Below are 20062 nucleotides of genomic sequence, written 5' to 3'. Positions count from 1 at the left end.
TTATCGGCTGGTGCCGCCGGCATGATCGAAGCTGATCTCTACTCCTAAACTCCCACTAGTAAACATGCACGTACAACACACGTCTCTCAAATATAAAAAAGTTTTATTAATTTTATTTATGTTTAATCAAGTAAATGTGTTCGTGTGTTGCAACAGGAAAAACAAAATTCTTGCGTTCCCTCGCGACTAATATGTGTTCTACTTATCCTCTTTCAAAGCTCACACTCTCATGAGTTGTATTCACCTGGTCACCTCGTCATCAGGTACGCGGACACATGCTTGGGGTTGTCACGGTCGAACATGTACTTTATGAACTCTGCCTCCTTCCCAGCTCTTGTCGTGTGGCCGTCATGCGTGCTCAAAGCAAAACTCGGTTATATGATGAAGTTGAATTCACTAAAGAAATTTTTAAAAATAATAATTAAAAGGGTAACAAAATATGTTTTTTAGTGTAAACAGGAATGGTTGGGAGGATATTCAAGGAGTCATGAACCGGAGTCAGAGAAACTCTCATAGGTCCCCTAAAACAGTTCCCATCAATCAACGCATAGGGACTCACCTATAAAGATCCTCACTTACAATTTGTTTAACTCCAGCAGACCTCTAAACCTCAACCCCTATATTTCAATGTCCTATATTTTATTAATTTTATGGAAATATCATACATTCATCATTGTAGTACCTTGCATTTTCATTTGAATGAACATTGGTACAATACAGAACTAACACATGAAACAGACAACCAAATAAAACTTAGTAATTCGAAGGCATCTCCGCTCATGCCAAGGAAAATCCCACTCATCGTGTATCGCGTTGCGGAACACATCCAATAGTTATTAATTATTACACTTAATAGTGAAAATACATCTCCGTTAAGTAAAAAAGGAACACAAATCAGAACAATCGAATTACCGTGGACCTACACGGCCGGTAAGGGCACTCTCAAATCATCTCAAACACATATGATTCTCCAAATTTACATAGATCGATATCTAATTAGTTCACATACATGGATTAAACTCCAGTGCATATAGCCAGAATCATTTGTCCTCCGCATGGCAAAAATCTACGAGATCACAAATCATAAAATTGCGAAATTTATGTTGCCATCTTGTATCCATAATATTTGTTATCCCATATTTTGTCATGGCCGATGACCCACATCTGTGGAGTAATAAAACCGATGCCAGTGCATGATCTTGCTTTCATAGTGTAATATGCTGTTCTAGTGAAAGCAAGTAGGAGTGGATAACTGCACCCGAGTCTACCTTCAGTTCTGCCCCTGAACTCCCTGCTTATGTACAGAGCATGCTGAAGTCTCACACCCCTGCAGTTGAAAACTTAAAACAGTATAAACATGCATGTGCAACACATGTCTTACAAATATAAATGTTGATAATCACGATAGATGCTAATAAGTACTATATTATTGGATGTTGTATGTTTTTGCTAAATTTTTAAACATTTTGTTAACTACAATAACAATCAAGCAGACAATATGGTATTTTACTTCAAGAGTTCACACACGTATAGTTTTTGTATGTCAAGAACACAGAGATACTGAGTGCTGATGACCTGATGTGTTGATGAATTTAACCCATTTGCCAGCTAAAATGTAACACACCACATTAAAGTAGTACTACTATCTAAAATAATATATCACATGCACTAAAGTATTAGAAATATCTTTCAACAAGTATCATCAAATAAATTGAGGTAGATACATGTGGAAACCCTACCGTTGCAAGGTTCAAATCATCAAATATCATCTATTCCAACACATGGATAAATTCGGGCAGTCCATTTGTAGTTGGTTGGCTGTCTGGCCCTTTGCAATACAGTATTAGTTAGCTCCAACCAAATAAATTGTTCTTAAGCTCCGCAAAGACACCTCTTATGTAGCATTCAAGGGAATAAAATCAGTCAAAAATAACAGATATACGGGTATAGAAGCGAGCAGGAATTTGGAGGATCACGGCACTCTCATGCTCTACTGCTTGCTCTTCAAAAGAGAACAAGTCATTGAAGAGCACCACACGCCGAACACTTTTTATCAAGTACCTCGTGGGAAATAGCAACAACAATAAATCGTGAAAAAATAACCGTGTGTAACGCACGTCTCAAGCGCTAACCCAGGGAGATTCACATGGTATAAAAATAAAAGCAACTGTTGAAAAAAAATGTGTACTCAATGTTGTGATGCCATTCAAATAGTATTTTCAAAACAAAGTCACCATTGTGGTCATGATGCTGCATAGAGCAACACCCTGGATCCGTCACGGGCCTATATGGCCGGAGACCTTGGTGGGCGTGTATCCCGGCAACGCCATCTGCGGCCTGATGACTACGACAAAGAATTTGCTCCAGAAGTATAGCTAGCAGTTACTGTATTGTTGGTACGTGACTACTCCGCCACCCCGTCCACTGTTGAGGCTCTTTTGATAGCAGGTGTTGGCCCTAGCTGTGTTAGTGAAAACTAAAGTGATTTTTGAATTTTCAGGTTTAGAGAAATAGGCAGTGCCTAGCTGGCCAGACATCTGAACCTCTCTATATGCAAATTGGAGCGCACAAACCAAGTGAGTTAGCTTCTAAAAAATGAAGACAAAGAGGTTGGTCGGGATACAAGCTCGCCAATGTAGGATTCAGTCAATGCCAAGCACGTGCCAAGCAAGGGTCAATACCATCAAATAATTTGTGGATGATTCTGTCAATACCATGCAAGGATCGTTTTGAGTGACGTCGGCATCTCACTTTTCCAATGACCCCCGGCTCCCGGCATCGCCGCTGTGCAATCCAGCCGGCAACAGACAAACAAGCAACACACACACACGCCAGCAGAGAAATCATGCCATACCTCCTGGAACTGGAACCACATTTTGATTTTATGTATGAATCGAAAGATTATTCATGCCCATAGAAAATTGAGTTTTCTCAATATTTATGTTCAAGCAGTCAAAGAAGTAACAAGCGTGCACTGCAGATGTTTCAGTGAATGGAAGAGGAGATAAGATGAGAATAAAGTGTTGATGATTCAGTGTTAAACAACCAGTCCATCCATTGGATAGTTTCACTGAGCATTTGAATTTGATAATGAGAAAGAAGTACCTGATTATTTATAGCAGATGTCCACCTGGGAGTCTTTTTTATGAGGTTAACATCAGTACAAGAAACACTTGCAAGTTGTTAAACCAAAGACATTGTGCTAGAATATAACTTGGAAGTAATAATCAGAATATCCTGAATATAATTCAGCTTGCACTTCCATGAATCAATCAGAGATAAAGTTGATCTTTATTTGACATTCAATCAAATTAAATTTGAAGCAAGGTAGAAAGATGCAAGTCACGGCAGGGACAAAAACTATCAATTGATGAATTACCTACTCAAGGGTGTGGTGACTGCAGCCTCGTGCGGCATGTAGTGACGGGAACGCACAGAGGAGATGCAAGTGACGACACTTGTGCATGGCTGCATGCGGCAAATACCTCGGTGGGAAAGTAGTGGCCATGATGAAATTCTTGACAACACCCTGTAATCAGGAATATAAATGTTGATATAACCTTAAAATTTAGGACTGCTTGATGACTATAAACCTGACAGTAAAGATGTGCATCGCTGAAAAATGACAAATGAAGTTCAGAACGACGGGTAGATGACAATAAATTTCAGAATCTAAAATGGTGATCCACGACATACTCTTGGTTACATCAATTTGAGAAGCACTGGAAGAAAAGTTGAAGCATCACATCACTGAGGAAATACCGTAAAGAAAACAAATCTGAGATGGAAGACCTCCGGCGCGACGGCCTCATGACTGAAGCTTCTTGGCGTGTCCTCTAGCTGCGGATTGGGGAGATGGCGGATACGACACGGGGACGGCGGGGAGGGCCGGCGAGGGCCACTGGGAGGGCGCTGGCATGTCCCCTGACAACAGATTGAGGAGACGACGGGCACGACGCGGGGCCGGCGGGGAGGGCCGACGAGCGCCACCAGCAGGGCGCTGGTGCAGCCGACCGGGCAACGGGGTGGGCACTCTTGGGGCTGGCGGAGGAAGGGAGTGGTAGCTTCACGTGGGTAAGAGAGGCAGGCGGTGGGGAGCACCGGTTCTTTTGGGCAGGCGGCGTAGCGAGTACAACCACGGCCGCGGGGATGCGCCCCGATCCAACTCCGCGCGCTAGGCGGCCGCCGGAGCCCGCTCGCCGGCGAGCACCTCCTTAGCAGCCATCAGGCCTTACTTCTCCTCCCCTGTCCTCTTATCCTCCCCGAAGATGCGCCGCCTTCCCGATCGTGTTGTTTCTCCTGTATCATATCTTGCCTTTTTTCCTCGTATGGATGAACCAATGCGGGCGGCAGAGTTTTCGTCCGCCTAGAAAAATCGCTAAACGCAGTTTGGGGTGAGGCTTAGTGTAATCTTAACCGTTAGATTAAATTAAATGATCCTGATTTGAGGCTGCAATTGGTCCATACTGTTCTGTGTAGATTAGTCTGGATGCATTTAGCTATGAATATGTTTGCTTGTTTAATAATAATAGAGAAGTAGAGATTACGTAGGTCATTCACTCGTCGTTTGATTTCCACCCTCCACCCCTCGCTCGATCCTCCCCACCGGATTTCCCGAGCGAACCCCACCTTTTGTTTTCTTTTTCTCTCCGGTCTAGGCACGCATCAAAAACCAGGAAAACAAGGCCGCTTCTACTGCTCCTCCGACCCTCGTACCAACAGTCCAACACAAGATCTGGATGATCGTTTAGGGCAAAAAACACGCAGGCACGATCTGTTGCACTGCCGCCGCCAGCCCTGTGGTCCTCTCCCCCATCCCTCCTCTACTACATGCTCCTCATGTTTCCGTCAGCCAGGTCCCCTCCATGGCGTGGTCCATCTCAGCCGCGACGATGATGCCCATCGACCAATAGCAGCCCCATGAATCGCCGCCGGCTCGAAGCAGGGTGAGTGGCAAACCCTATCTAGGGTTTTGTCCTTCCCCTCCCCTACCTATGGGTTCCTTCTTAGATGAGATAGGGCCGGTCTTGCCTCCCTCCTCCCATGGTGTGGTCGCTCCCATGCAGGCACATGAACCCTAAGAGTGGTCGCTGGCCACAGTTCTTTGGCTCCGCCACCGCTCATCCCCGTCGTCGCCACTCGCCTGCCCCGGCAGGCCTCAGGTCTAGGACGCACCGTCCCGTGACACTACCAGCCGAGGCGACTCCTCTGCACGCATGGCCCTAAGAGCATCTCCAACAGCCACGCTTCGCGCCGCGCGCTAAAAACTAGTTTGCCGCGCGCCGTTCTCCTGGTTTTGCGCGGCCGCCGGCACTGGCTCCAACAGCCGCGCTAAAATGCAGTGCACGCGCGCGCCGCTCCAGCAGCGCGCAAAAAATACAGCGCGCGCGACTCGCCGTGGCATTGTATATATGGCATTTTGCACACAAAATGAATTTGAAACATTCAAAATGCAATAAATATGACATATAAAATTTCACACAAACAAGTTGATGAATAAAAGTTCATGCCCACAAGTCCATCCAACCAAGTTCAAGACACAAATGAGAGACACATCAATCCTCGTCCTCGTCTTCGTCCTCATCTTCTGAAGACGATTCTTCCGCCTCCGAAGATGAATCTTCCTCCCTCTCCTCATCGTGCACCGCATCACGTGAAGCTCCGACGGTGTTGGCAAGATCTTCAACGGCATCTTCATGGGAATGTGTGTGAGGAGGCACATCGAAAGACATTCCGCCCATGGCGGCCGGAGGTGCACCCGTGCCTCCCATGAGAGAAGCAAAACTCATGCCTCCCATGGCGGCCATAGCATCGGGGGGTGCTCCAAAGCCACCCATGCTTCCCATGGCACCTAAACCGCCCACGGTACCTCCGAAGCCACCCATGCCACCCATGGCGCCAAGGCCATCGCCACCCATGGCGCCAAGGCCACCGCCACCCATAGCGCCAAGGCCACCGCCACCCATTGCACGAATCATGGCTCTTTTTTGGATCAAGACTTCTTCATGGGAAAGGCCGACAAACTCCTTTTGTGCCTCATTGAGGTTAGATGTGTCCAAGAAGAACAAGTGCTTCTCCCATTCCAACAATCTTGTTCGCTCATCATTGCTCACCTTCCTCTCCTCCAAAGCCACCTTCGTCTCCTCGGCCTCCACCCTCCTCTCCTCAGATGCCAACCTCCTCTCCTCGGCCGCGGCATCTGGAGTCCTTGCCATTTTCCTCACCTCGTTGGCTTCTTTTCTTGCCTTCACAATAGCTTTCATAGCATTTTTGAGCTCATCATCTCCTTTCCTCTTCCTCTTTTCTGTTTTGTCTTTCTTGCACCCATCCAGTCGTTTTGGCTTAGAGTATGAAACCGAGTTGGGTGTGGGGCTTCTCTTGCCATCATCACTTGATGCATCATCCTCCTACTCATCATCATCGTCCAACTCAATTGTTCGCTTGCGTTTGTTGCTCAAATGCAAATCATCCAAATCTTCACGCTTCTTCCATTTCTCATCATCCTTCAACACATTATAGCAATGAGGCAAGGTAAAGACCCTTCCTTTCTTGATCTTCCCCTTCTTGGTTTTCCACTCCTCTTCTTTGAACAAGTTTTGTGCAATGTTGTACTACATGAAAACAAAGCAAATTAGCACTTCGAACACCAACAACAAGTATGATGAACATGTATGAAATGCCACTTACTCTATCGTCCTCATTTGTGCCACTTGGGTTCAACTTGTCAACCGCCTTTTGACAGGCCGCCCACCTTTGACAATCTGAGTTGATTGTCGACCATCGGGACCGAAGTGATCTCTCGGAGCGGTCAATTCCACTCACGTTGTGAACATCAAAATGTTCTTTCATCCGCCCCCAATAAGCCTCTCTACTTTGATCACCTCCAACGGATGGATCCCTCGACACTTGCAACCAAGTATTGCATAGTAAGATGTCATCGACATTGGTGTAATTGTCCGCTCTTCCTTTCGGCGCGTCGACAATGCCCTCACCCTCCTCGTCCACCTCGAACTCATGGTCTTCGAAATGCATGTCTTTGGTTTGAGACCAATGCGAATTGTTGGAGCCAACACCCATAGTTGACATGTATGCATCATCATTGAGACTACAAAGTTTTTTGAACAATGCAAATAAGCTATCTATATGATGAATGCATTGAAAAAATAACAAGAAAAGAAAAGTTGGAAATAATTTCTACCTTGGGGGCATTTCGTCGAACATGTTGTGCGCGTCGGCCGCCAGCTCAACGAGTGAGCTCGCCGGCGCTTCGGTAGCCGCCGCGCCCGTCGCACGCCCTGAAAGCTTCTTCCTCCTCGCCTTCGAGGTGCTGGAGCCGTCCGCTGCCTTGTTCTTCTTCGCCGATGTCTTGCCCTTCTTTGGCCGCGCCGCATTGGGGAGCTTCGAGGAGGGGCCGGCGGCTCGGGCCGGCGCCGGCGCGACACCACCTGCCGCCAAGGTCATCCGCGGCGGCATGAAGAGTCCGCGCGCGAGACCAATGGTCGGAGGAGCTCCGGCGGAGGCGAGGCCAACGCCCCCCACGCTAGGGTTTGCGGCGGCGGCGGAGGCGGCAGCGGTGGAGGGGTCGCGGCTATAGGATGGGGTGAGCGGGGTGCCGGCGCGTGCGTCCATGGGTGCAGTTCACCGGCGCCGGCGCACGAGGGGCGTAGGAGGCGGAGAGGAGAGAGTGCGGCGCGAGCGCTCGAGTGTGCCGCGCGCGGAAGCGGGCGCCCCAAATACACCGTGCGAGATAGCGAATCCGACCGCGCGCCCAATTCCTTATACCGCGCGAGCGGTTATTGCGCGCCCGCTGGAGCCACCTGCCGCGTTGCGCGCGCGCTAAAATGGCCAAATTTGCGGCGCGGCGCTTATTTAGTGCGGCTGTTGGAGATGCTCTAAGGTGTTCTGTTGGCTGCCAAGATTGGGGACGTGTGCGCACAGAGCTGCCGCGGGCGCCAAGGGTACGCTATCCTCCATGCTGCCTGGGACGCAGAGCAGCGGCCACAGCCTCATGTCCGTCAATCGGTCGTCGGGCGGTCGAGTGAGTATCGAATTCCTGCTCAGCCTTTGGTCCTTCAATCGATATATTTTCATGTTGTTTTCCCAGGCCGTCCTGCTTAATCTTGGGTGTTCCTGCTCGATCTGCACATCACTTCACCAATTTAACCTGGATAGTGTCAGCCTATGCATATTTCCTTAGCTCATCAGTATATCAATGGGCCTGTTATACGGAGTACAATTGCTACCATCCATCTGCACTTTTTTTACCAGTGGATATGTGGAACAGTACTTGTATTTTTGTTTCTACCATGTTTGGTGCCATTCCCTGATCCCTTTGGTTTACTGAGAAATTATCGGAACACTGCCATCTAAGTAATCAAGTATCATGTCTTATAACTATGTAAATTAGTTCAGCTAGACAAATCAAGCTTTTTCAGATCTAGTTACTTCTGCTCATGCGTCAAGTGGTCGAATAAAACATGCTGTCAACAGTAGAGTGGTGCCGGTTATTTCATTTAATAAATACTGAAGTTCAGTGTTTAGTTTAGAATGACAAGGATCTGATGTATTCACTCCACACATGTGTCTTATTTCCAAACAGCTGATAGTCTGTCGGATGAATATATTTCCCTAGATGCCCCCACCATCGTCAGGTTCTCCATCTTCTAGATCTCGCCCTTTCATGCCGAGCATCTCCCTTGCCTCCGGATGCTGCAGTTTGTGTTCACTGACCTACCAATCCACGAGAGGCTCACTCTCCAGATTTGAAGCTAGAGGGTACAATTCTGGATATATATCATTCAGCTCTATATGTTCTAGATCCAGGAGTTTCACAACAAATGTTATGTTTCCAAGATTATAGATCTAATTAGGACTAAGTGAATGAGATTACTTGGATAGTATTCACTCCTCTGGTGATGTATGGTTATTATGTGCTTCTCTTGAATTTATTTTGATGTGTACATTTTAGATTAGGTCCTTTTCGGCAACCAGAACGACTGAAGCTTTTCAGATCTTTTGATGCTGAATTTTTATGGTGGCTTCACACAACTATATCATTTTGCCCACCAAACCATCGTCATATTTTAGTAATTTGTTTGTTCAGTGGCGGTCCCTTGATGAGATTTAGCATCACATCCATGGAAATGAAGAAGCTATAGATTGGCATGTCCAAGTTTGCAGCTTTTCTACATCAGACTGCTTCCACGGAGGTCAAATATGAGGCATTGTCAACCCATGAAATGGCAAATTCTGGACGCACATATTATTTTTCCAAATACATTGTGTGTCGAACTCTTATTGTGTACATATATAATTGGATGCTGAATGATTTGATGTAGGGAATTAGAGAGGCTGGAGGTAGTTGGTTGCAGAAGGTAGAAAAGAAGAATATCTTCCAACGCTTAATAAGTTGGGAGACAGAGAGAGTGAGACTAGAATATGTATATCCGTTGCAATGCACGGGCAATTAAATTAGTTACATATATTTAAGTAGTACAACCTCCGTCCCAAATTACTTGTCTTTGATCTTTTTTAGATACGTATGTACTGAGATACATCTGTATCTAAAAAAATCTAAGACAAATACTTTCGGACGAGGGAGTAGGTTTCTGGATTGCTTGAACCAGGGCTACTAGGAGAAAGGAGCAACACTTGGAGAAGAAGGGAGCCAAAAATCTTGTGTACTGGTACTTTCTTTCCAACTAAAGTAGTTGCTTATTCCATGTGATTATCTAATTTTGACCCATTCTATTTTTTGGTTTCCAGGGATCCATCTCTCTGGATTATGGTGAGCTAGGGGCGTTGCTTATATGCAAGTTGTTGCAAGGTACCTTTCATTCTCAATGGTAAATTCAACGAATATAGATGTAACCCGCAAAAAATAGGATGGCACCTGCTGTACGTATATGAAGTGATGTGTGTACCACTAATGATTACTTATTTTCAGATAGCACCTGCTGTGTGTGCTTACATCTAATTTGATATGCGCAATCAGAAAAAAAATCTAAACATGTGAAATATGATATGCATTGCATTCATAGATGTAATCAGAAAAATATAAATTAAAAGCCCGTGGTGACGCACGGACAATCTACTAGTGTTGCTTAATTCAAGAGAATCGGGACAGCCTCCCATAGCCACGAGACGTGGAGTTCGGCGCCACAGGTACTATTGCGGTGCCGCAGAGGATTCCGTAATTGATCTGCACTGCATGTCAGCCTGTGTACGTCAATGCAAGAATCTTGTCCTGCCAGATTTGTTGGTTGTACATCGCCACGCAAACACGATTTGGAGGAGATTTTGCAACCAATATCTACAGTGATTTGCATTGAATTTTCTCACCAGACGGTGGGGTTGATCAGCTTTACTTATGGCTAAGGAAAATCAAATTAGACTGGAATTCAAAATTTGTAGCTAAAAAAATACAATGAAGCGATCTAATCTTTGATGGATCGGGTGCCGCGTGCCCGGGGAGATATCTCCTTAACTTAACTGAATATACATGTGACACTGAGCCACAGAGTCAGCTCGCATACCCCAAAATGCTTCAGACCTGCCTCCATTTCTCCATCCACCCTCACGATGCTGAAGAAAGAGGGGACAGGACACCAGAGCAACCCGGTCTGATTGTCCAAGGAGATTAATGGCGAAGGGTACCTCCAGATCCATCTCCCACCATAGCTGTGCACCATGAACTTCGACCGGAAAAGAAACCTGACCACCTCTCGATCACTCACAAGCAACTAAGAAAGGACTTGAATCGGCACAAGGCAAAACACTACCCAGCCACCCTCCCCGCCAAATCACACCCAGCGAAACTGCTGGAGGAGCAGGCACTACCAGAAACTGTACTTTTCCTGTAGGTGACGAATTTTCCTGTGAGGCCCGAAGCACCTCACAGGAATATAAATTTTCCTGACGGCTAACTTTGGTCCCCAGAAAAATTGCCTATTTTCCTGAGAGTCCAGCCCACAGGAAAAATATTTGAGGCCCAGCCTGCCATTTCACTACCGCCAAACGGCCTCTGGCGCCGGAAATTCTTACTTCGCGCGATTTTTTTCGCTTTGGCGCCTCAAATGAAACTTCCGCGTGGCAAGATGAAAACATCACGCCAGTTTTCCTGTGTGTATAGGCCTACAGGAAAAAAGGCCCATCGAGATGAATAGAATCCCTAGACCAATTCCCCACTTCGTCCCCTCTGTCCATCTCACATCTGCTCCATGGCCGCCGCCCTCCTCAAACTTCCTGGCCGGCGCCGCCGCCCTAAATCATTCCGGCGCCGCTCGCCCTCCACTCTCCCAATCTCCACTGCTGGTCGTCTCTCACCTCCACCACCGCCACCCGGGTCAACCTGCGTCCGCCACCGACGCCCGCCTTTAATCCCCTTGACATCCGCCGTCGCTTGCCTGCAGCTCTGCCCCTTGCTGCATCCCACCTCCATCGGCCCACTCCGCCCCAACACGGCCGCCCTGTACGCGATGACTGTACCCCGTGCTCCCTGCTCCAGATCTGGGTAAGTCTCATGTTGCACATCCAGCAAACCGCCTCCGCCTCCTCCTCCTCTGACGTGACAGCAGTGGTCTCCTCCTCTCCATTTTGTCCAAGCCAGGAGATCTATTTTTTTTGTGGTAAGTCCCAACCACGGTCATCCAAAAAACAAAGGGATCTTTAGTTGTTCATACAATTTATGGAGAATCTAGATCTTAGGACATCCAGATCTTGATTTCCTTCTTTTGCTGGCTCATCGCTGGTAGAAAAAGGGCCTATAGTCCCGGTTCGTAAGGGCCTTTAGTCCCGGTTCCGGAACCGGGACTAAATTGTCGGTACTAATACCTCCCCCCTGGATTGAACCGGGACTAAAGGCCCTCCACGTGGGCAGTGCGCAGAGCCCAGTCAGGAGACCCTTTGGTCCCGATTGGTGGCACCAACCGGGACCAATAGGCATCCACGCGTCAGCACTTCTGTGGCTGGAGTTTTTGTTTTTTTTTGAAAGGGGTGGGGGGTTGGGGGTTTTGAGGGGTTAGTTATAATTAATAGAGAGAAGTGTCCTCTGTTATGTCCGTGCTTGGTCGACGCTACGTACTATACATATGTATAGAGAGGACTAGACACGCTAACTAGCTAGTAAGCAAACGAAGGAAACAGAAGATCGTCATGAACATATATGCATACAGAGAGAAGTGATATCGACCACCTCTCCTTTTCCGAGAGATTGGTCGAACAACAAGTTCTCGTATATCTATCTGACACTATCGGCTACATATATACAATAATTATCTCTTACAAATATAATCATACGGACTCAGGGTCCACATAGAATTCTCCGTCTTCAGGGATCACGTGGTCAAGAAAGAATGCCGCCAATTCCTCTTGAATTGCTTGTATGCGAGCTGGTGCTAGGAGTTCATCCCGCTTCCGAAACATCTAATTTGAAGAAGGTGGTCAATACATACATACATACATACATATATATATATATATATATATATATATATATATATATATGAATGAAACTCAACACAAATGATGGTGGTACAGGTCGTTATAGTACTTCATATTGTTATTTACGTACTTCATATTGTTCGTTAGAGTACCCGCCCCGCTCACAGGTCGTGTGGCGGATGGATTCGCAGATGTAGTATCCACAGAAATCATTCCCTTGTTCCTGCCACAACCACTTTACAAGAAATAGAGGTCAATCAAACTGATAAGTAAGAATGCTAAATGGTATTGATGAAACTAGCGCTTGAATCACTAGGAGATGCGCGGAACATGCTACTATAGTACTTTCTTTCGGGTGTCTAAATTCCAGCTCCTTCGGCAGTCCCGGAACTGTTTTGGTGAATTTTCTCCAAATCCTGCTGGACAAAGAAAACAATTACTTGATATCAGGAAATGAACAAAGTTGCTGATATGATGGATAGTGATCGATTTAACTTACTTCTTGAGGATTTCAGTCATGTCCGCATACTCCTTGGGATCTTTTCGTCTAGAGTCCAAGACGGTTACTACTCCCTGCTCAAGCTTAATCTCTAGGAGAATATAGTGGAAACTGCACACACATGCATAACTCATAAATTACATTACTATAACCTTGACTAATATATAAGGGAAACCGAATACGCACAAGACAGTAACACTCACCTGAAGTTGTAAGGAAAGAGTATTATATCTTTGTTTTGATTTATTACGAACGATCTTAGCAAGTTGGCCTCGGTAGCTGCGGCATGAAGTTTAACCTGAGTTGCATCTATGAGATATGTGTTAATGAACCCAATATCACCGACTTGTCTTTTCTTCAATTCGGCGATCTTCAATCTGCATAATATAGTGAGGATGATTATAGATACATGCAATGAAAGAGCTAAGCTATATAGAGAAACTTAATGACAGAAGTAGTACTACTTACAGACAGTAGCAGGCGATCGTTGTTTTATCGAGGGCCAATTGATTGAAAAACTGATAGAACTCCTTAAATGGAACAGGCAACAGATCAATTCCAATGAGGTCATGCTCCTTTTTAACTTTCACATACAAAGTACTCCCCCCAGAGTCTCTGCAGATTTTCAAGTACCAATCATGCAATCTTCGCATCATCGTTGATAGAGATCTTTCATCTTTGACGAGAGGCTTCCCGTACTCGTATCTTTGTATCTGCACCTCCATGGGTTCATAATGTACTTCGTCGGGCAGGTAATCTGCAAGATTGCTATAACCGGGCACCATCCTCGGATCATTAGCGACGTTGTGGCTAGGCACCTTGAGCGGGGGGCACGATTGCTTCGCTTGTTCGCCGAGCTGGGCAATTTGTTTCCCAGCTCGTCGTTCTTTCAGCCTTTGATCACTGACAGTACTTCCCGACCGCTCCGCTTCGGCAAATTCCTTGCCAATAATGCGGTCATAGTTTCCTTTCGGTGGATCAGACTTTGGTGGTTTTGTCAGGGCAGCCAGAGTGCACTTCACTTCCACCCAATCTACCTTCTCCTCCGGAGGTGGATGTTTCTTTGCTTTCACCCCTTCAAAGAAGTTCCTCACTTCTTCTCGCGCGATCTCGGCGTTCTCCTCCAGGGTCCTCTCATATGGTAAATTCTCTGGAGTCTTCAGAGAAGGACCGAATCTATATGTCCTCCCGCCTCTGGTTGTACTGCTAGACGCCGACCGAGCAGACGGAGCGGTTGTCTTGTTTACTTGCTTAAGCGGCGGAGGAGAAGGACTATGACGCGCCGGAGCAGCTGGAGCGGCGGCAGGTCTCTTCCGCCCTTGCTGACGAGGCAGAGAAGGAGGAGGCTGGCTGCTCGGGCGCGTCGGCGCAGGCGGAGAAGGAGGCGGAGTGCCGCCACGCGCCGGAGAAGGAGCCGGCCGAGGGCCTTGATCGTCACTCGCCGGAGGAGGAGGCGGTGGAGGCGGAGTGCCCTGACTCGCCGCAGCAGGAGGAGGAGGCGGTGGCGTCCAGTTCGGAAGGTTGATGAGCTCCTTCCGCCATAGGCATGGAGTCTTCAGAGCAGACCCCAGCCGAGTCTCCCCTTCACCGGTAGGGTGGTCAAGCTGGAGGTCCTCAAATCCCTCCGTTATCTCATCCACCATCACCCTAGCATATCCTTCTGGAATCGGCCGGCAGTGAAAAGTTGCTGGGTTCAGTAGGATAAACAGAGCCAACAGCCGCCTTGACCTTCAAATTCATCCATTGCGTCATAAGGTGGCAATTTTGAGACTCCGTTATAGCATCCACGGGATAGCTGGCAGGAGCCGTCAAGGCATGCTCCAGCTGAAGCAGCTCGGTGGAAGCCACGCTGCTTCTGCGCTGAGATGGCGGGGTAGCTTCGGGGGAGGCTTCGGCAGTACGTTTGCTGCGATTTGCTTCTCGTTCCTCTATCGCGTCTACCCTTGCTTGCAGCGCCTGTATTTGGGTCTGCTGCATTTTTTTCCTCCTCTCATGGGATTTGTAACCGCCTGCGTCCGGAAACCCAACCTTCCACGGAATGGAGCCTGGCGTGCCTCGTGTCCGTCCAGGGTGCTCAAGATTCCCGAGGGCCATTGTGAGCTCGTCGTTCTCTCAGTCTGGAAAGAACGTCCCTTCCTGCGCTGCTTCGATATACTGCTTAAGCTTACTGACTGGTATGTCCATTTGATCGTTCGTCCAAATGCACTTCCCTGTTACAGGGTCCAGTGTTCCGCCAGCCCCGAAGAACCAAGTCCGGCAACGGTCTGGCCAGTTAATTGTCTCTGGTTCGATCCCTTTATGAACCAGACCATTCTCAGTCTTGGACCACTTAGGCTGGGCTACGAGGTAGCCACCTGACCCCGTGCGATGGTGAAGCTTCTTCTTCGCAGCATTTTGCTTGTTTGTCGCCGACATCTTCTTACTCTTTTCTGATGTCTTGTGGGCCACAAATGCGGGCCAGTGATCTCTGATCTTCTCATATCTGCCCTTGAATTCTGGTGTCTCATTATTTTCGACAAACTTATTCAGCTCTTTCTTCCACCTCCTGAATAGTTCTGCCATCCTCTTCAGAGCAAAAGACTTGATTAATTTCTCTTTAACTGGGTTCTCTGGATTATCCTCAGGCGGTAGGGTGAAATTTGACTTCAGCTCAGTCCAAAGATCATTTTTCTGCATATCATTGACATAAGACACCTCAGGGTCTTCTGTAGCCGGCTTAAACCATTGCTGGATGCTTATCGGGATCTTGTCCCTAACCAGAACCCCGCACTGAGCAACAAATGCGCTCTTTGTCCGGAGGGGTTCAATAGGTTGGCCGTCGGGCGCGATTGCTATGATCTCAAACTTTTCATCCGAGCTCAACTTTTTCTTCGGGCCTCGTCTCTTTACCGAAGTTGTGCTCGATTCAGAGGGCTAGAAAAAAGAACAAAGACTTAATTAATATGTGTACATACCAAAACAATGAATGCATCAATCAGCTAGTCAGCATAGGCTTAACTAATATATATACCTGGCCGGACTCGGTTCGGTCACCGGAGCCGTCATCACGGTCTCCTTCTTGCACCGGCATTGGGTCACCGGAGCCGTCCTCATGTTCTTCTTCTTGCACCGGCATTAGGTCACCGTAGCCAGCTTGTTCACCCTCTCCTTCCAGACCATCGGTTTCGTTGAGAAACAACGAGATGGCATCACTTCCTTCTGCGATTATGTCCCTCAACAACGCTTCTTTTGTTGCTTCGTCTAGGGCGGTGTCCATAGTTTCTACAAATATTTACAACATGGCAATTATTATTCAAACATGACAGATGGATATATTAGTGCCAAACGTAGAACTAGCTACCTAATCATAGTAAGCTATCGGGAGGGGGTATATATCGACAACGACGACACTACATCTATGTCCCTCGACGACCCTCGTTCCCGATAAAAAAAAGAGGAAGAAGAAGAAAAATAAGAGGAGAAGAAAGAATAGAGGAGAAGATCTTCTCTATTCTTTCTTCTCCTCTTTTTTTTCTTCTTCCTCTTCTTTTTTTATCCTCTTCTTCCTCTCATGTTCGATAGGATCGCCGAGGGGTCGGGAGGTTGCCTAGTGTCAAGGGATTCAACAAAACCATGTCTTCATCATTAGGCGAAAGTAACATGTGCATGATGGTACGAAGCTCTTCAAAGTTGTTCTGGAACGGAGTCCCAGATAGGATAATTCGTTTTTTTTGTACAAAGTTCAGCAAGAGCCTTCCGAATATCGCTATTTGGAAGGCCTTTGCTGAATTCGTACCAAAAGGCGGATTATTCTATCCGGGACTCCATTCCAGAACAACTTTGCAGAACTTCGTACCAACATGCCCTGGTTACTTCCGGCTAATGATGAAGGCATGGATTTCTTCAATACTTTGACACTAGGAAACCTCTCTCTACTTCCGGCTAATAAGAATAAGAAGAAGAAGAAGAAGAAGAAGAAAAGAAGAAAAAAAAGAGGAGAAGAAGAAAGGAATAGAGGAGAAAAGAGAAAATAGAATATATTCTATTTTCTCTTTTCTCCTCTATTCCTATTCTATTTTCTCTTTTCTCCTCTATTCCTTTCTTCTTCTCCTCTTCTTTTTCTTCTTTTTTCTTCTTCTTATTTATTTCTCCTCTTCTTTTCGGTAGAGGAAACCCTAAATAGCTAGCAAGTATCGTGGGTGTGAGATACATGTGGCCTTCGGTGTCGGACACTACATCCACGTCCCACAAGTGACGTGGGTGTCGAAGCCGGCGCCACTTGTGGGATGTGGGTGTAGTGTCCGACACCGACGGTACATGTATCTCACACCGACGATACTTTCTATTTAGGGTTTCTCCTCTACCGCTCCTCGACCTCTCGACGACCCTCGTTCCCGATAAAATAAAGAGGAAGAAGAAGAAGAAAAAAGAAGAGAAGAAAGAATAGAGGAGAAGACTTCCTCTTCTTCCTCTCCTCTTCTTCCTCCCCTTCTTCCTCGCCTCTCTCATGAATGTCCGGCGTTCTCGACCCCCCCCCCACGTGTCGAAGAAAAAAAAGAAGAAAAAAAAGAGGAGAAGAAGAAAGGAATAGAGGAGAAAAGAGAAAATGGAATATATATTCTATCTTTCTCTTCTTCTCCTCTATTCCCTTCTTCTTCTCCTCTTCTTTTTCTTCTTTTTTCTTCTTCTTATTTATTTCTCCTCTTCTTCATCTCCCCTCTTCTTCTCCTTTCTTCCTCTTCTTATTTCCTTTTTCCTCTCATTCTTTTTCTTCTTCTTCCTTCTTAAAAATACAAGAAGTAGTATTGCCTAATTCATTGTTCGTATGAATATACAAACATTTGCATATTTACAATAATTAATATCACCAAAAAAATCTATGAACAGAAAAAAATCCTAATTTTTCTAAAAAACAATCTTTTGCATTGTTCACATACACATATACATTATAGCCACATACACATATACATCACATATGAACAAAAAAATTAAAGTAATACAAATAAAAAAATAGAGCCGGGCGGCGGCTCACAGCGCGGGGGCAGGCGAGGGCGCCGGCGCGCGGGGGCGGGATGGGGCAGGGGCTGGGCGACGGCGAGCACGGGGCGGTGACGGCGAGCCCGTAGCAGGGGAGCTCGAGGCGCCGGCGGGGATGGCGAGGGCGCCGGCGCGCGGGGGCGGGACGGGGCAGGGGCAGGGCGACGGCGAGCACGGGGCAGGGGCGCGGGGCGACGGCGACGGCGAGCACGGGGTAGGGGCGCAGGGCGACGGCGAGCACGGGCAGCCTGACAGCGTCGTCGGGGCGAGCTCGGGCAGCCTGGCGGCGTCGTCGGGGCGGGGAACTGGGGATGAAATCTGAAAAAACGCTAAGTCTTTGCTTATATAGAAAAGGCTTTGGTCCCGGTTCGTGGCACAAACCGGGACCAATGCCCCCCTTTAGTCCCGGTTGGTGCCACGAACCGGGACCAAAGGCCAATTTTCAGCAGCCCAAAGGGCGGGAAGCGGCGGCCTTTGGTCCCGGTTGGTGCCACCAACCGGGACCAATGGCCTTTGCTGCCCCGAGCCCAAAAGTTTAGTCCCACATCGCTAGCTGAAGGGTGCCGGCACTGGTTTATAAGCGCTGGTGTGCCTACCCATTCGAGCTCCTCTCTAATGCAGGCTTTCGGGCCTAAACTTGCTACTGCCTGTGGGCCTATTGGGCCTTCTACGGGCCTGAATCCTGGCCCATGTAGGGTTTCTAGTCGTATTCAGGCCGTGGAGGCCCAGTAGGAGGCATTTTTTTTGGTTTTTTCTTTTTTATTTCTATATTTTTTTGGTTTTTTATTTTTTTATTTCTACTTACAACTAAATACTTACAGTTTTTTTAGTGATTTCTTTTTGCTTTTAGGTCACAAAAATTATAAACTTTCTGTTAGTGCCATTAGTTTTAAATTTTAAATAGTTTAAATTTGAATTTTTAAAAATTTGTGTGAATCACTAGTTTAAGAATAACTTTACTATAAAAATAGAATTTTTTTCTATTTATTTTTTTATTTCTACTTAAAACTAAATACTTACAGTTTTTTAGTGATTTCTTTTTGCTTTTAGGTCACAAAAATTATAAACTTTCTGTTAGTGCCATTAGTTTTAAATTTTAAATAGTTTAAATTTGAATTTTTAAAAATTTGTGTGAATCACTAGTTTATGAATAACTTTACTATAAAAATAGAATTTTTTTCTATTTATTTTTTATTTCTACTTACAACTAAATACTTAGAGTTTTTTAATTATTTCTTTTTGCTTTTAGGTCACAAAAATTATAAACTTTCTGTTAGTGCCATTAGTTTTAAATTTTAAATAGTTTAAATTTGAATTTCTAAAAATTTGTGTGAATCACTAGTTTATGAATAACTTTACTATAAAATTAGACATTTTTTCTTCTTTGCTATTTATTTTTTATTTATACTTACAATTAAATACTTATAGTTTGATTTTAGGTCACAAAAATTATATTCTTTTTGCTATTGAAGAATATTATAGTTTTATTTTAGTTGATCATAACATAATATTTTGATTGATTGTTTTTATTTTCATAAAAGTTTTGTAGTTTATTCTGTTTGCTATTAATTCATTCTTTGAGCTAAATGACTCTGAAATTGGAAAGCATTTCAAAATGAACTCTGAAAAGGTTGAAAATTGGCATGGTATCATCATTTCACCCACATAGCATGTTCCAAAAAGTAGAGAGGGTTACGACAAAAACTTGATGCACTTCGTGTATAAAATGGACAATCACTTTCGAAGTATCAAAGTTTCAAACCATAAGACATGAAAGCATTTCAAATGAACTCTGAAAAAGTTGAAAGTTGGGATGGTATCATAATTTCACTCACATAGCATGTGCATGTACAAAACAGACAATGGTAGCATGTTCGTCTGTTACAAATTTGGCATGGTATCATCATAATAGTTGCGGGAGAAAGTCTTCACTTTTTCTTCGCTTGTGTCATTTGCTTATTGCGCCGTAACCATGGATAATCTTCATTGTTTATCAGGATGCTTGGGTCAGCCTTGACATTGAAGGGAGGAATTTCATGAAACTTTTCATAATCTTCAGACATGTCTGTCTTGCCGTCCACTCCCAGGATGTCCCTTTTTCCTGAA

The 20062-nt window shown here is 45.8% G+C and overlaps 1 protein-coding gene across 9 annotated transcripts; it reads right to left on the bottom strand.

The window, feature by feature from the left end:
* Positions 1-806: 806 nt before the first annotated feature.
* Positions 807-4309, bottom strand: LOC125522324 (uncharacterized). Of its 9 annotated transcripts, XM_087535533.1 has the most exons (5): positions 3763-4303; positions 3380-3529; positions 3106-3172; positions 1740-1828; positions 807-1327 (listed from the first exon to the last, which is right to left on the bottom strand). In XM_087535533.1, exons 1-4 carry the CDS (start codon positions 3810-3812, stop codon positions 1766-1768), a joined length of 330 nt encoding a protein of 109 aa, XP_087391659.1. In that variant the 5' UTR covers positions 3813-4303; the 3' UTR covers positions 807-1327; positions 1740-1765. The 9 variants fall into 9 exon arrangements, 3 of the variants coding, with proteins under 3 accessions (XP_087391659.1, XP_087391658.1, XP_048543343.2); XR_015610832.1 differs by having other exon boundaries at positions 807-1822; positions 3697-4306; XM_087535532.1 differs by having other exon boundaries at positions 807-1828.
* Between the last annotated feature and the right edge of the window lie 15753 nt (positions 4310-20062).

This window comes from Triticum urartu, chromosome 7A (assembly GCF_056163025.1).
Source record: "Triticum urartu cultivar PI428250 chromosome 7A, HENAU_Tu73, whole genome shotgun sequence".
Lineage (NCBI taxonomy): Eukaryota > Viridiplantae > Streptophyta > Magnoliopsida > Poales > Poaceae > Triticum > Triticum urartu.
Note: the sequence above shows the minus strand (reverse complement) of the source record. Positions and strands in the feature narration are given on the sequence as shown.

What these genes read in the sequence shown, in the direction of transcription:
- LOC125522324 (XM_087535532.1), bottom strand. Translation starts at nt 3,812, where the DNA reads ATGAGGCCGTCGCGCCGGAGGTCTTCCATCTCAGATTTGTTTTCTTTA. An exon ending in GTCACCACACCCTTGAGTAG is followed by an intron (nt 3,173 to 3,379) that starts GTAATTCATCAA and finishes ACAACTTGCAAG; the next exon opens with TGTTTCTTGTACTGATGTTA. An exon ending in CATCTGCTATAAATAATCAG is followed by an intron (nt 1,829 to 3,105) that starts GTACTTCTTTCT and finishes TGTATTGCAAAG; the next exon opens with GGCCAGACAGCCAACCAACT.